Source organism: Macaca fascicularis, chromosome 16 (genome assembly GCF_037993035.2).
Source record: "Macaca fascicularis isolate 582-1 chromosome 16, T2T-MFA8v1.1".
Taxonomy (NCBI): domain Eukaryota; kingdom Metazoa; phylum Chordata; class Mammalia; order Primates; family Cercopithecidae; genus Macaca; species Macaca fascicularis.
The window spans coordinates 85,107,843-85,123,953 of record NC_088390.1 but is presented as its reverse complement, the minus strand read 5'-3'; the positions used below and the strand labels follow the sequence as shown (position 1 = coordinate 85,123,953).

Below are 16,111 nucleotides of genomic sequence, written 5' to 3'. Positions count from 1 at the left end.
GAATTTTGGTTGCATTCTTATCCCTACTTTAAAGATCTGACCCCACATATTTGTAATGTCAGCATGGAGTTTTGTGAAAGTTGAAAATTGCTTTTCTCAGTGAGGGGAAAAAAATTCCCCTAAACCAACCCTTTCTCCACTTGTAGTAATGATCTGTAAGAACTTTATCTTTGACTCCTCAACTGTTGTTTTTCTTGTTTGCTGCCCTACCTGCAGTTGTTAGCCATGCCTCACAGCACTGTCTTCTTACCCTATAGTTTTTAACGTACCAGATTTTGTATTATTGTGGGTTATTTGTGTGTCCCCATGTGATATAAAAGCTGTAGTTATTTTAAACAGTATCCTGCTCTGGAAGCAACCTCTTAGCTTGCTGTTTGCTTTGAGGCACAGATAGCCAAAGTAACTTGCCCAGGGTCATCCACCTGGTGAGTGTGGCCCCAAGCTAGGTTTAGGACCCAAGGCCACTACCTGTAGAGTGGCAGTCCGCAGATCCATCCCAGAAGTTGGGTGAGGCACCCATGCTGTGGATTCTTACAGCCTTGTGCATAAGCCCTCGTTAACACGCACACCTAAAGTCATCACCTTCTCAGTGGATGCTTCCAGGGACTGCTGCTCCTGCCGGAAGGCACCAGATCTGTCTCTTCAGTGTTGTGCCCCCGCTGCCTTCCACCTAGTAGGCAAGCAGTAAATGTAGGCTGAATGAGTCAATGATGACGTTGTTAGAAAGAAGCGAAAGAGGAAGATTAATTGGGTATACAGATAAAGGAAAGACATTTGGCATTTGTTGGGCACCTACTTGTGGTCGCTGTTTTATCTTTTCCATCACGCATTCCTAACAGCAATGCTAACAGTAGCACAACTGTGTTAACTGCAGTGCCATTTTACAGATGGACAAAACCGAGGCCCAAAGAGATTAGCAGTTTGTTGAACATTGGTATGTCTCCAAAGCCTGAGTTCTTTCCAGTATTTTGAAGTTTTTCAAATTATAAGTCACTGGAATTTTCTGGGAGACAAAGTGACTTACACCCATAGGGTAGTGCAGAGGGAGGTGAACACGCTGTTTTGTTTAGGGTCTAACTAGTAGGATTGACACAGGTATGTGGCGAGTAAGTGCTGAATACTGGAACCAGTGCTCAGGACATTTGGAGTTTCTTACCCTCACACTGTGATCACTGTATCTTTGGAGGTTGGAGGAACAAGGTGGTTTCCCAGATGTGCACTTTTGATCCCAAAGCCTGGTTTGTAAATAGCCAGTTGTTCTCCTCTGAGCAGGTGGCAGTTTCTGTAGAGGCTGTAGAAAAGCTGGGTGCTTTATTTCACTACTGCCACTGCTGTTTTAGGCAGAGCTTAAGGTTAAGTGGGGGGGTGGAGAGGGAGAGAGAGAGAGAGAGAGAGAAAGAGTGTGTGTGTGTGTGTGTGTGTGTGTGTGTGTGTGTGTGTGTGTATGTGTTCAGTGTTTATGAAACTTCCAGGTCTGTAAAGTGATGTGGCCGTGATTAGCAGGAGGGCACCTGTTGGCAGCAGGCCAGCGGGAGGGGATGAAAGGGAAATGGCAGTGACTTCCTTGGCCTGGGAGCAGCTCTGACTGAGGTAGTTATCTTTTGTATATTTACCTTCTCCGCAAATGAGGGCTCACTGCTTAATTACTTTATAAAATGTTTCCCTGCATTGTTGGTTTAAATATGGACCTTTTTATCCATTGAAAGGCAGAGGCTATAAGAAGGATGGCGGTTAATAATTATGGTGGAAAAAAAATAAGGCAAGTGAAGTATTTTAAAGCTAGGCAGAGGGATCTGGTGGTAGCTGGATGACCTCAAAGACATCTCGGTCCTAAAGCATGCCTTGGACATGTTCATTTGACGGTACCCACGGGGATTTAGAACAGTGTGGTCCTGGCAGCTGCTATGTGTCTGCCAAGCAGAACCTGCTGTCAGAGAGCTGCGTTTTCCATGGAACTTTGTGGTGTATCCCCAGGCATCTGCCTGTGGCCGGTGGAGCACGAGTTGCAGGGTTTTAGACTAAAGCCCGCCATGTGCTCATGTATCGTCCTCTGGCTTGGAAAGAGGGCTCTGTCCCTTTAAGATAGTTCTCCTTTGTATGCACTGGCTGGAACCCATTTCAGCTCTGGGTTTCTGCCGACTGTTAAAATCTGCAAAGCAACATTTAAATAAATAAATAAATGAAAGCTTCCCTTGTGTGGCTTTCCTATTCACAGCCAAGCACAATAGCGCCTTGTTGTTTTTGTCACTTTAATCCCCTTCATTAAATTGGAACCCTGGAAAGGAATGGTGATGGGGCTGATGCTGGACCGTCCCCCTGACTGCCAGCGGACACCTTGCGGATTAACCTTTGTGGGCATGGATTCTGGGTGCCCCTCTGGCGATGGGCGAGGAGGGCAAACGAGCGGGTGGTGTGTCAGGGCAACTCCCCCTCTGGTTTGTCTCCATTGTGCTCAGGCTGCTGGCAGGGACAACCTGCTGCCCTCCCCAGTGGCCATTCTTTTAAAGAGCAAGGGGTTCAGCCGCCTCCCTGGCACATAAGCATGGCTGCAGCACGTGGCAGTTGGGGGAGGGAGGAGCTGTTTGTTGTGCTGCCATCTGGCCCATCTGAGCCGTTCTTTTGCAGTTTAACCCTAATGGCTACACAGGAGAGAAGCGGCATGAATACACGGGTTTCCCAGGGTGCGAACGGTGCTTTTGCAGAAACTCCCGGGTGTGAGGTAGACATGGGTATTTCTGACCACCACCTTTCTTGTTGCAGCTGTGGCCTTCACAGCATCCTGAAGACACTAGCCAAGACTGTAGCAATCAGTCGCACCTCCAGCTCTCCAGCAGTGGTGCTGATTCTTTATGCTGCTAAATGAAATTAAGCTTTTTGTCTTTGGATGTTTTTTCTCTCTGGGGCAGCATGAGAATGAAGGCTTGAATTAAAGATTTGATGTTGCATTAAGTTTGTGCAGAGGAAAAACACTTTTATTAAAATGTTAGATTTTGCCTCATCTCAGAATAAAATTCCACTAGAAAAATGAGGTCTAGATCAGCTTTTTAAAGTAAAGTTCTTAAATGATTTGTTGAGCCAGAAGGGAAGCAGCATTGTGATTTAAAGTTAGTAAGTATGGAATGGAGAAGGAATTTAGCAGTCATGTGGCAAATGTCAGGAGATTGGATCAAAATAAATGTAGATAAATATCTTATTTATTCTAGCTACAAATTGGCCAGAAGCGTTTTCTGTCTGACTCCAAGCACACAGAAGGGCTATCTTTTCTAGTGACCGTAGTTGAACATTTTTAGTCTTTTGTTTTCAAATTGTCATAGTACATATGTGTATGTATTTTAAAGCAAGTATTCAGGGGCTTCTATGTCCCGTCTGTGTATTCCCAGACCCACTCCCCAAAGCAGCCACTATTCATTCACTTTTTTCTGCTTTTAGGTCTTCTAGTGGGTGCTGCAAGTTCTTAAATTGGTGATTATTTTGTCAAAATCAGAGATTATCTCCTGCCTTCCACCTGTGATAGATGAGGATGCAGTTCACACCATTCTCTTCCTTCCTTCTCTCACTGTCCGTTTTCGGTAGTTTATCCCAGTTATACTCCTGGCATGTTTACAGTGTGGGTTTCTTGTTCATGATCCTTGTCCATGCCTCTGGTCACCAGTGTTGTAGGAGGAAGCTGTGGGGACCGTTTGGGACCCTGCTGCTGTCTCCACGTTGCTTCCCTCAAACACTGGTCAGCTCTTCCTTCACCTCCGAAACAGATAGCTTTGCTTCTCCAGCCCGGGTTGGTCTTTCCTGCTTTGTCTACAGGGTGATTCTGAAAGTTCACCACCAGCAATCAGCACCATGACAGGAATGTAGATACCACCCACCCTAGAGCCAGGTGCACACTCAAAGGGAGCTGTTCCTAGCACCCCTGATGGCCCAGAGGACACCACTCAGGGGCTTGTTTCATTTCTTCTGTGATTTCCTGTAGTTTAGTTCTTCCCGTTTCCCAGTCCTTTTTATTTTCTTGAGGGGAAACCGAATGATGCCTGTTGATACCACACACAGTTCTCAGCTGCTTTCTCCTTCATTCTCTGGTTTCGAGTCTGATTTCATTCTCTGTAAGGGCATTCCTCTGGCAGCCCCTTGGCTTCCTGCTCTGGCCCGGTGTGATGGCTATGTGTCCATCACAGGTGATGGCCCTTGCTGTCCTCAGGCTCCTGAGTCAGTCCCGTTCCTTGACCCACGTCTTGCTCCTGAAGTAGCTTCTTCAGAAGGGGTGCACAGGAGGCAAACTTTCTGATCCTTATGTATCTGAAATGAGTCTGTTTTACCCTCCTACTTGACTGAGAATTTGGGGTTCAGATAATTTTCATTTAGAAATTTGAAAGCTCCACTACACTGTCTTTAGTGTGCAGGCTCTTATTCTTCGCTCGTGGGTGGTCTGATTAATCACTCTCCTTAACCCCCATGGGGGTTTTAGGATCGTCTTTATTCCTGGAACTTCTGAATTTTTCCTATGAGTATTTCTCCGTGGGATTTAAAAATATTTTTATTCGACCGAGTTGATTTTTTTGCTTTTATTTCCAGGTTTGCTTATATTTTCAAGCCTCTTTGTTCTACAAGAATGCCCCAACTTTATCTTTTAATCCTTTGTTGACTTTTTTGATGTGGGGGACAAAAGTATGTTTAATTTGCAAGGCTGTGTTCTTTTCCTGTAATTGTCCCTTTTTCAGAGTTCTCTGTTCTTTTAAAGGTTTTTTTTTCTTTCTTTTTTCCCCCTAATTATCTCTGTTTGCTCTAGGGTGAGTTTTCTGTTCCCTGTCTTGTCCTCTCTCACTCCTGGCGTAGGTGTGGTTATCTCTGTAAGTGTAAGAGTGAAGCAGTAGATGTGTTAAGCGGAAGCTCTGTGCATGGCTGGGCCTTGTGGGCAGAGAGGCTTGGCTTCAGGGCGAGTGGGCAAGAGCCTGCTTGGGGGTAGGGTCCTCTTAGGTCTCCGCCGTCCACGTATGGAGGCTTTACCCTAGACACCAACTCCACGCTTGTCCGCTCATGAGAAAGTCGGCTGTGTTCGCACGTGCGCGCGCGCGTGTGTGTGAAATTCCTAGCGTGCTAGGCCCTGTGCTGGGTGCCACAAACAACAGTGTACAAGGCATGCAGTGTCCCTGCCTTTGTGGAGTTTTTATTCTAGAAGATATTAGCACTTTAGCACTGTTTCTTTCCTTTCTCTGTTCTGAAAATTTGTTGAAATCTCTTCTGTTGGCCCTTCTCTGTGTACTCTTTGATATTGTAGGTTTATGGATTTTTTAAAATTCCTTTCCCTTTTTTAAAAAATTTTTATTTTTTTGAGATGGAGTCCTGCTCTGTCGCCCAGGCTGGAGTGCAGTGTTGCCATCTTGGCTCACTGCAATCTCCGCCTCCCGAGTTCAAGCAATTCTTCTGCCTCAGCCTCCCAAGTAGCTGGGATTACAGGTACGTACCACCATGTCCAGCTAATTTTTGTATTTTAGTAGAGACGGGGTTTCACCTTGTTGGTCAGGCTGGTCTCGAACTCCTGACCTCAGGTGATCCGCCCTTCTCAACCTCCCACAGTGCTCGGATTACAAGCGTGGGCCACCGCGCCTGGCCTATTCCTTTTCTATTTTAAAATAATATCTTGGAAGGCAGAGGACTAGAAGGGCTTTTTGAATTTATAATACAGAAGCTAGATTGTGTTCTTCCAGAAAACTTGTCATGTGTGAATATTAAACCCAGAAAGGTCGAGTGCTCAGATTCTGAAAAGAAAGCAACGATTAAGAGTTGCCGATTTAGAATGATAAAAGTTGTCTTCTCAGGGTATATAGCAGTCCTGAGAGAGGAATTTTTTTATACGATTGCTCTGTTTTTCATCAGCCTCATTATATGGACCTTGGGTTTAGTCTTCCTTCTGTTGGGTAGAGATATATTGATGATCTGGTTAAGCCAGCTCTGTAGCTTCAAAATCAAATCCCAATTATTGAGCCTCTTGTGGAGCAGCTGTTTTTAAAAAATGAATGTTGCCTTAATTTCAAAACCATGTTATATTGGAATGAATATGTATCTTCTAGAACCTGAGGAGATTAATTTCTTAAAGGGATCTTCTACTTGGACTAGAAATCTTTCTGGTCGGTGAAGCACAGAACAATTGGAATGGACTGCTTTAGGCATGCTTTTCTCTAGAATGGTGTACGTATCAGTAGAGTTGATGTTGTTTTTCAAAACGGCTTTTGTTTTAACCAGAGCTCACTTATTTGTCTAGCTTTTTCCTGAAGCAGCCATTTTAATAATTTTTTTTAAATGTTAGGAGAACTGTTCAGCCTGGGAAGAAACATGTGGGGTGGTGGGTTTGGGGGGAACAGTGCAGAGTTAGAATCTGTATAATGCTGACGGATTGCTGAGCTGAAAACCTGGGTCTTGACACAGGAATGGGACTGGAGAGCAGGTGTGTAGGTGATCTTATTTAAGGCTCCATCCTCCAATACACACACCTGAGTGATCACCCTTGAGTTCTCAGGGACGCAGTATAAAGCCCACTCTTGTGAAGGTGACCTGAGTTGGATTTAGTTGGTCTGTTGGGATCTTGAGAGTGGCTGTCTCTTCCAGCCTCTAAAGGAAGAGTGTTTTTCAAACCACAGGACTCAGTATATTAGGTAATTATACAATTACCTAATTGATTATGAAATAATTTTTTAAAATTTTTAATTATTATTTTTTTGGAGACAGAGTTTTGCTCTTGTTGCCTAGGCTGGAGTGCAATGGCACGATCTTGGCTCACTGCAACCTTCACCTCCCGGCTTCAAGCGATTCTTCTGCTTCAGCCTCCCGAGTAGCTGGGATTACAGGTGTTCACCACCACGCCTGGCTAATTTTTTGTATTTTTAGTAGAGATGCGGTTTCACCATGTTGGCCAGGCTGGTCTCGAACTCCTTACCTCAGGTGACCCACCCACCTCAGCCTCCCAAAGTGTTGGGATTACAGGTGTGAACTACCACACGCAGCCATAAAATCAGTTTACTGGACTAAGCCACTGTTAATATCAATGCATTTCACATGGTGAGGTATTATTTTTGATACTTTTATGTATGGTGGAGATTGGGTCATGAGACAAAATGCATTTCTTTTCTTTTTCTTTCTTTTCTCTCTCTTTTTTTTTTTTTTTTTTTCCTTCAAACCGGGTCTGGCTCTGTTGCCCAGGCTGGAGTGCAGTGGCGCGATCTTGGCTCACCGCAACTTCTGCACCCCAGGCTCAAGCAATCCTACCTCAGCCCCCCTGAGTAGCTGGAACTACAGGCGCGTGCCACCATGCCCAGCTAATTTTTGTGTTTTTTAAGTAAAGACAGGGTTTCACCATGTTGCCCAAGCTGGTCTCAAACTTCTGGGCTCAAGCAGTCTGCCCGCTTTGGCCTCCCAAAGTACTGGGATTACAGGCGTGAGCCACCAGGCCTGGACTAAAATGCATTTCTTCTTTTGGATTTTGAGATGTTTAAAAAACACACTTTTTTAGAGAAGGACTGGGAAAAACTAGGTTAAAAAAAAAAGGAAAAATTTGGCTTTTCTAATGTAGCTAATTAACCCACTCTGTAGGCTTCACTGTAGTCTATTGCTTCTACCTTCTTATTGTGATTTTTATGAAATATTTGGGGAAAGTAACTGTTCTCTGAATGTAGTAGATTAAGTTTTAATGCCATGGGCAGAAGGAAGTTATGTGTAACCTAACTATGCTCTCAAGTAGAGATGTTATTCCAACTCTGTGCTGTCTAGAAATATAACATGAGCCATAGATGCACATTTATTTCCTACTATTTCCACATTTAGTTCCTTTGAGATCAATTAAAATAATACATTTTATTAAGTTATATCAATGTGCAATCAATATGAAATATTAAAAAGTAATTTGTTTTTATAGAAAGTTTAGTGTGTGTGTGTGTGTGTGTGTGTATGTATGTTTTTGTTTTTTTTTTTTTTTTTTGAGATGGAGTCTTGCACTGTTGCCCAGGCTGGAGTGCAGTGGCGCGATCTCAGCTCACTGCAAGCTCCGCCTCCCGGGTTCATGCCATTCTCTTGCCTCAGCCTCCTGAGTAGCTGGGACTACAGGCACCCGCCACTACACCCAAGTAATTTTTTGTATTTTTGGTAGAGACAGGGTTTCACCATGTTAGCCAGGATGGTCTTGATCTCCTGAACTCGTGATCTGCCCACCTTGGCCTCCCAAAGTGCTGGGATTCCAGGCGTGAGCCACCACACCCAGCCTCAGTGTGTATTTTATACATACTGCACATCTCAAACTGGGTAGTCACATTTCAAGTGGTTAATGTCACTTGGGGCTCCTGGCCACCATATTGTACAGCGCAGCTCAGGCTCACATAGGCACCCACTGAGGATAGAAGGACACTCACGCCACCCCTACCCTTGGGAGTGTGGATGCCCTTTGCTATGCCACGGAGGGAACAAGAGCTGAGCTTCTGCTCAGCACCAGGCAGGGTTTAAGGCACCTTAATTTACTCTACATCATCCTTATCAAGTGGGTGATGGTGGGGCCACTTTATTGATGATGAAGTATGACCCAAATAGGTTACATAACTTGTCTGAAGTGACCTAATTTGATATTTGGTAGATTGGAGTTAGGATTTGAACCTGGTTTGCTTGATTCTAATGCTTGTTCTTCTCATTGGCCCACATAGCTTCCCACAGTATGCTTGAAGGGTCATTTTAGAGGGTGTCTGTCCAAATCTCCTGTTTGTATAGGTGGGGGAGATTGAGCCATTGGAGGATTGCAGAAGGATATTGTGGTAAGAGCTGTGATCCGGGAATTAAGTAACCTTGTTCTGATGATAAGAGCACATTGTAAAACATCCAAACAATGAAGAAAGGTATGAAGCAGAAAGAGGAAGTCCCATAATCCCTGTTCCCAGAGTTAAGCACGATTTTAGGTATATATTCTAGACTTCTATTAGTTCTCAGTGTATACATAGTCTCTTTCTCCAGACCCCTCCCAGAGATGGCACAAAATTGTTCGTACATGTTGCTTTGCCTCTTGCCTCCCCTCCCCACCTCGGGGTCACGGACATCTTTCCATGTTGGAGCTCAACTCAGCGAGGCGGTCCTGCTCTGTTTTTGACCATGAGGGAGCTGAGGCCCAGAGAGATTAATTAAACATCAGCCTGAAGTCTCCCAGCTGGAAGGGATGAAAATGGCCAGGCACTCAGCTAATATTCATCCTTTTTCATTCATAGCCAACCTAATTTAACCTTCAGTAATCTCTTCTCTCTTGTTTTTCCTTCCAAGAGTTCCTTTCTTAGAGCTTTTCTGTGTGATTTAAGGGCCTTCCTTTCTTTAGAAAATCTGATAAGAATTGGAGCCATAACTATTTCTGTCACTCAGTCTGGCTTCTGAAACTGGCTTCTAGTTTCTTTCTTGGTATCCTTCTCCTTTCGTGGCCTCTGGATCTTCCTCGATTTTTGGCGAGATAAAAGCTTTCTTAGTAACACTGCCCTCCATTTTCGTAGTTCCCAGTGACCTGACCGCAGAGGAGCGTCAAGAACTGGAGAACATCCGACGAAGAAAACAGGAGCTGCTGGCTGACATTCAGGTAGGAGAGTGGCATGGTGGTTTCACCAGCCTAAGAACCGCAGTGACAGTCCCATTTGTATAAAAGGGTGTCCTTTGCAGCGTGTCTCCTCAGGACACTTTTGACCTGCCCTCACTACAGCTCTGCACAAAGTGTAGGTGTTGATAACACCTTTCCTCTACAGCTCAGGGGATGGAGTGTCAGAGCTTGAGTGGCTTGTCCGGGTTCACCCAGCTGGTCGGTTGTCAGAGCTGGAGACACCCTGCAGGACTCCTGTCTCCTGAGTAGTCCTCTCTGCTGTGTTTGCCCTTGTGGAGCAGAGTGGATGGGGAGAGGCAATGAGAACGTGGGCTTCAGGCGAAGCTGGGCCCACACCCCGGCCCTGGCTCTGCCGCTTACTAGCTGAATGATTTGAGACAAGAGAGTTCTGGTTCCTTGAACTTCAGTTTCTTCATCTGTCAGATCATGAAAACACCTACTACACACTTGTAAGGACTTAGCATAAAAGACAGCATAATTTCTGGTCCCTCTAGATGTACTTAGTGATAGCAATTTTACTATTTTTTCCAAGTTCCTTTCCGTAACTATCAAGCTTTGTAGGAAATAAGTCTAGAAGCCAGTAATTGGATTATTTTCACCCTAAGGCAGTAAATGTTATTCTTTTAGAATTCTTTGTAAAACATTAGGAGTGGGGTTAAGGAGGGAATCCTGTTTGCCCAAAGAAGCAAAATGAGGAAAGACTTGACTTGCTCTGGAGTTAAGTATATTTTGATAGTTCTCCCTGATCCTTTGACTCCTGCTTCACTGGTAGATCCTGAGAAAGATGAGCAGCTCTCCACTGAAGCCCGGCTTCCACGGGAGAGCCCATCCATTCTGGCCAAGGGTGTGCTGGAATGAGGAGGGTGGGTGTGGATGCAATCGATTTGATCAGACATTCCCTTTGCCAGCCACTTGGTGGCAGTGTTGCCCTGGCACAGCTACTGCTGGCTCTGCAGCCTGGGATTTGGGTAGGAGACTTTGTCCTCTGAATTTTCTGGCACACTTGTATTTAGTTAGCTGCAGATTTGTTCTGAAAGATTGTGATGAGGCAACCAGTTTCTTTTACATAGCATATATTCTTATAAACTTTCCTAGACCGTAAATTCTTTGAGGTCAGAGGCTGTATCCTTTTCTACCTTGGTATTTTCTGGAATGCTTACTATTTGGTAGGCACTCAATAAATATTTCTGAAACAGATGAATTTTCCTAATTTACTTTTTTGTATTTTTGTGGTATTTTGTTTCATTTTGGTTTATTTTATTTTGTCTTTGGTTGGAGGGAGTTATGTGAGATTTTAGAAGTTTTAATTTGATCTGCATTTCCCTTTCCTGCTAACTCTGGACTGTCTGTTTTACAGAGGCTGAAGGATGAGATAGCAGAAGTAGCTAATGAAATTGAAAACCTGGGATCCACAGAGGAAAGGTGAGTCTGCCCTGCTGCTGGGTGACTTTCGTGGTTGTAGTTTCTGAAGCACCCAGGCCTTAATTACGCTCACGTGGCAGATTGAAGGAAAAAGTCAGCTTTGTGTCTTTCTAGTTCTAGCAAGCACATATACACCCATCGTTTCTGCCTTTCATCCTTCACCGCAAGGCCTCCTGAACATAGGAGGTTCTTCCATTGTTGAAAAATTGAACTGGAGGCCAGGCGCGGTGGCTCACAGCTGTAATCCCAGCACTTTGGGAGGCCGAGGCGGGCGGATCATGAGGTCAAGAGATTGAGACCATCCTGGCCAACATGGTGAAACCTTGTCTCTACTACAAATACAAAAATTAGCTGGGCGTGGTGGTGTGCACCTGTAGTCGCACCTACTTGGGAGGCTGAGGCAGGAGAATCGCTTGAACGTGGGAGGCGGAGGTTGCAGTGAGCTGAGATCACACCACTGCACTCCAGCCTGGCGACAGAGCGAGACTCCGTCTCAAAAAAAAAAAAAAAAAAAAATTGAACTGGAGAACGTCAAAGGCCCCAGAAAGCCTTAAACTGCTCCTGAATTTTTATGTGCTCCTCTGTTGTCCACTGTGTGTGTACATTTTAAAGTTTCTGTTTTTCCTTTGTGTAAAGGAAAAGCTTAATGAATGCTGCTGATACAATTGCTAAGAGCTGGAGTGCCCAGTCATGTCTGAGTATAATCGCAAGCTTATTTGTATCTTCCTAATGCTTAAGTGAAGAAAATGTAGAAATGCAATTATAGTATAAAAGGACAAGGACTCTTTGCTTTTTTTTTCTTTTATTTACATGAAATGTTAGTGACTTTGAGAGTCTAGTTTTGAATGGGGTTCCCAGACCGTTTTCTGACTGCTTAAGGCAATAAATGGCTGTTTCCAATTCACTACATGTCTGTATTTTTCTAAGCCTAAGTCTTCCTGTCTGGCTTCATAGGACTGTTTGATTTGTTGTTTTAGACTTCTGTGGGCAGTGCCACCAAGGTGTAGTGAGGCTGAGTACTCCACAGAAGGCGGCTAGCTCATCACGGCCAGTCTCTGTATTTTCCATTTGGTATTTTGGATTAGTTTCCCCTCTTTCCATGTTAAATACTAGTAGCTTAAATGAAATGGATACGTTGGAGTTCATAAAAATTTAAAGCTTCTACTTTTATAAAAGATAAAACTATTAAAAGAAATGAACAGGCAACAGATTAGAAGTAAATATTTGCAACAAATATATCTGAAAAGGGACTCATATCTAGAATATGTGATAGAAAGACAGCCCAAATAAAAAAACGGGCAAGACTCTTGGACACTTTACAAAAGAAGCCTTATATATAGTTGACACATGAAAAATGCTTAACATCATTAGTTGTAAGGGGGTGCAATTAAAACCCCAATGAAACGGTATTTCGCATCCACTAGGATGGCTAGAATTAAAAAGATGGATGGCACCTCATGTTGGCAAGTGCTAGCGAGAATAAAATATAACCATTTGGGAAAGAAGTTTGGCAGTTTCATCAGCAATTCAACTCCTAGTCACTTAAGAGAAATGAACACATGTCCATACAAAGACTTGTACTAGAATATCTATAGCATTCTTATGTAAAATAACCAAAGCTGGAAGTACCCTGAATGCCTGCCAGCAGGTGACTGGATAAACAGGTCGAGGTAAGAGACTATTACTCAGCAGTGTGAAGGAATGAACTGCTAGCGTGCAGCAGCACAGATAAATCTCACAAACATTGTGATGAGTGAAAGAAACTGTGGGCACCGTGTGCTTCCATGCATGAGCGTCTAGAACACACAAACTAAGCTGTGCTGGCAGAAATCATAGCAGTGGCTGCCTCCGAGGTGGTTGCTGGGGTAGGCTGGGGTGGGGTTGACTAGGAAGGGCCATAGGGAACTTACAGGGATGACAGGAATATTGTGTATTAATCTGAGTGGTGCTTCAAGGGTATATACACTCATCAAAACAAATTGAACTGTACACTTAAGATGTGCGCATTTTTTTAAATGTAAATTTTACCTCGATCTTAAAAATGTAAAAAAATGGCTTTTTTTCTGGTTATAAAGGTAATATACCTTTATTGCAGAAAATTGGTAAAACACAAAAAAGTATAAAAAACAAATTTCTCATAAACACTTATCCCAGAGATAATCAGGATTCATATTTTGGTATGTTTCCTTTCTGTATATTCTGGTGTCTGCACACACGTACTCAGAATTCAGTGTGCCCTTTGTTTTTTCCTCTTGATTAATTCTCTGTCAGTTACCATAGAACAGCAAGGAAATGCAGACACCGGGAATGTGAGTGCATTCAAAGTACTCAGCCAGTGAATTTGGGAAGACTTGTAATCATGAACTGCATCCGAAGTTGTGAGTCAGGGAGTGGTTTTTTAGGTTATTACTGTTTTTTAATCTGGAACTTAAAATGGTTTTCCAGTATTGAAAGCACCAAGCGGGAAGTGATTCTGCAGATCCCCAAGGATCCATCCATACGGGTACTCAGGCTCACCCTGCATTTGTTTCTCAAGCACGCATTACATTTGCTCGGACTTTCCCACAGGAGAGAATTCATGTTTCTCATCAACGACCTGATGCCAGCATTATGTAGAAATTATCCTAAATACTATTTAATCAAGCAAAAATAATATACTCATGGAGTACAAGATTTCACTTTCTGAAATGTATACGCGTCAGTTAACTAAGGCGATCCAGTAGCAGGAACAGCTGTTTTGCTTTGGACACCTTACTAGGGTGTCAGACCTGTGTAGACTGGGGAAGGCCCCTTAGAGAGGTAGCTGCCTAGGGCCTGGAGCTATAGGGGCTCCAAGTGGAGCAGATGGAGAAGTGAGCTGGCTAGCTAGTGAAATGAGGGCGCCATCTTTGGTGTGTGTCCCGGGCAGTCATGTGGCACAGATTGTGGCTGGCAGAGATCTGGGAGTGTTCTCCCAGATCTGGGAGCGTTCTGGTGGCTGCAGGAAAGCCTTTGGTGAAGGACCGGACTGAGGCCCAGGAAGTTGAGTATTCCCAGTAGTTTCACTCCTTGCTTCTGTGGGCACCTCTGACACTGCCTCGCCACTTACACCGGAAACCATGAAACAGGCCTTTCCTTGTGGTATTTGTTTGGAAATACTGATCAAAGTAATCTTACTGGATTTAGAAAAAAATGATTAGATGATCATTTTAGTTAAATAGGAATTTCTAGATATCTGGTCATAACCCTTCATTCTGGCTAAAATTAAATGGTGTTTCCCCTGTGACTTTGTTTCTTAAGGCAGCTGTTCACAGGGGATCCCAGATTATCTTACACCTGGAAGTTCTGATACTACTCACAGTTTTCAGGTGTTCCTTTCAAAAGGTCAAAACAGGCTGGATATGATGGCTCACGCCTATAATACCAGCATTTTGGGAGGCTAAGGTGGGAAGATTGCTTGAGGCCAGGAGTTTAAGACCAGCCTGGGCTACATAGGAAGACCCTGTCTCTACAAAATGTTTTAAGAAGTAGCCAGTTGTGGTGGCACCTGCCTGTAGTCTAGTTACTCAGGAGGCTGGGGCCTGAGGATCACTTGAGCTCAGGAGTTAAAAGTTGCAGTGAGCCACAGTCTCACCACTGTACTCCAGCCTGGGCGACACAGCAAGACCCTGCCTGGAATAAAAACAATAAAAAACACCAACTCTCAAAACACTTAGGAAGATGTTCTTCCCTCCAAGGATTTAGCTAGCGAATACCTGTGTTCTTCAAGGCAATAACATGTTACGATTTTGTTTCTGGGCAACTCTTTTGCTCTCAGAGATTATAAAATTACTATTGACATTGATGGGCAGTGGTTCTTAAATTTGGGTGCACACCAGAATTACTGCAGAAGGTTTTAAAAATTCAAATTCCTAGGTTCTGCCCCTTGTACTTTGAGTGACTCAGCCAGTCCAGAGCCTTGCTACTCAGACTTCACACATGGGATCATGTTAAACGTACAGAAGCACAGGCCCCTTCTCAGACATAGAATCTGTTTTGATGAGGCCCCAGGTGGTACGTATGTATAAACGAGCAGAGCGTCTTCATGTCGGACATGCTCCCAAGGCTGCTGGTTGGTGGATCAGACTGTGAGAAGCATGGTCTGTGAATCTGCATTTTTCATTCTGATACAGTCGAGAAAACCACCTATTATTTAGCAGCTTCTTAAAAAGTTAAATATAGATGTACCATATGACCCAGCGGTGTCCAGCCCTGGATATCTCCCCAGGGGAAATGAAAACATGTTTCCACACAAAGGCCTGTACACAAATGCTCATAGCAGCCTTCTGCATAATCGTCCCAAACTGCAAACAGCCTGAGTGTCCATCATCTGGTGAATGGATAAACAGATGTGGTTTATCCATACCGTGGAAGATGACGCAGCCGCAAGAAGGCATGTGGTACTGGCCCACACTCCAGCACGATGACCTTGATGGCATTATGCTAATGAAAGAAGCCAGATCTGAAAATCCACATATTTTATGACTCTGTTTGTATGATATGTCCAGAATAGGCAAATCTGGAGACAGAAAATAGATTAATAGTTGCCTGGGGATGGAGGCAGAAGTGAGGATTAACTGTAAAAAGATGTGAGGAATTCCGTAGGGAGGATGAAAATGTTCTAAAACTGGATTATGGGCCGGGCGCGGTGGCTCAAGCCTGTAATCCCAGCACTTTGGGAGGCCGAGACGGGCGGATCACGAGGTCAGGAGATCGAGACCATCCTGGCTAACACGGTGAAACCCCGTCTCTATTAAGAAATACAAAAAACTAGCCGGGCGAGGTGGCGGGCGCCTGTAGTCCCAGCTACTCGGGAGGCTGAGGCCGGAGAATGGCGTGAACCCGGGAGGCGGAGCTTGCAGTGAGCTGAGATCCGGCCACTGCACTCCAGCCTGGGCGACAGAGCGAGACTCCATCTCAAAAAAAAAAAAAACTGGATTATGGTGATGTTGCACAACTTAGTATACTAAAAATTCAGATATGTACCTACAGTAGGAATATTATAAGTAAATTATACCCTGATAAAGTTTTTTTAAAAACCATGTTAAAAAAGAAAACTGGCCAGGTACA

General features: G+C 44.1%; 1 protein-coding gene across 3 annotated transcripts in view; it reads left to right on the top strand.

The window, feature by feature from the left end:
• CYTH1 (cytohesin 1) overlaps positions 1-16,111 on the top strand; it is a 106,429-nt gene that overhangs the window by 63,057 nt on the left and 27,261 nt on the right. For all 3 annotated transcript variants that reach the window (XM_005585136.4, XM_065532093.1, XM_065532096.1), the window contains exons 2-3: positions 9,501-9,583; positions 10,959-11,023. In XM_005585136.4, the coding sequence (XP_005585193.1) occupies positions 9,501-9,583; positions 10,959-11,023 (148 nt within the window). The remainder of the gene's footprint in view (positions 1-9,500; positions 9,584-10,958; positions 11,024-16,111) is intronic.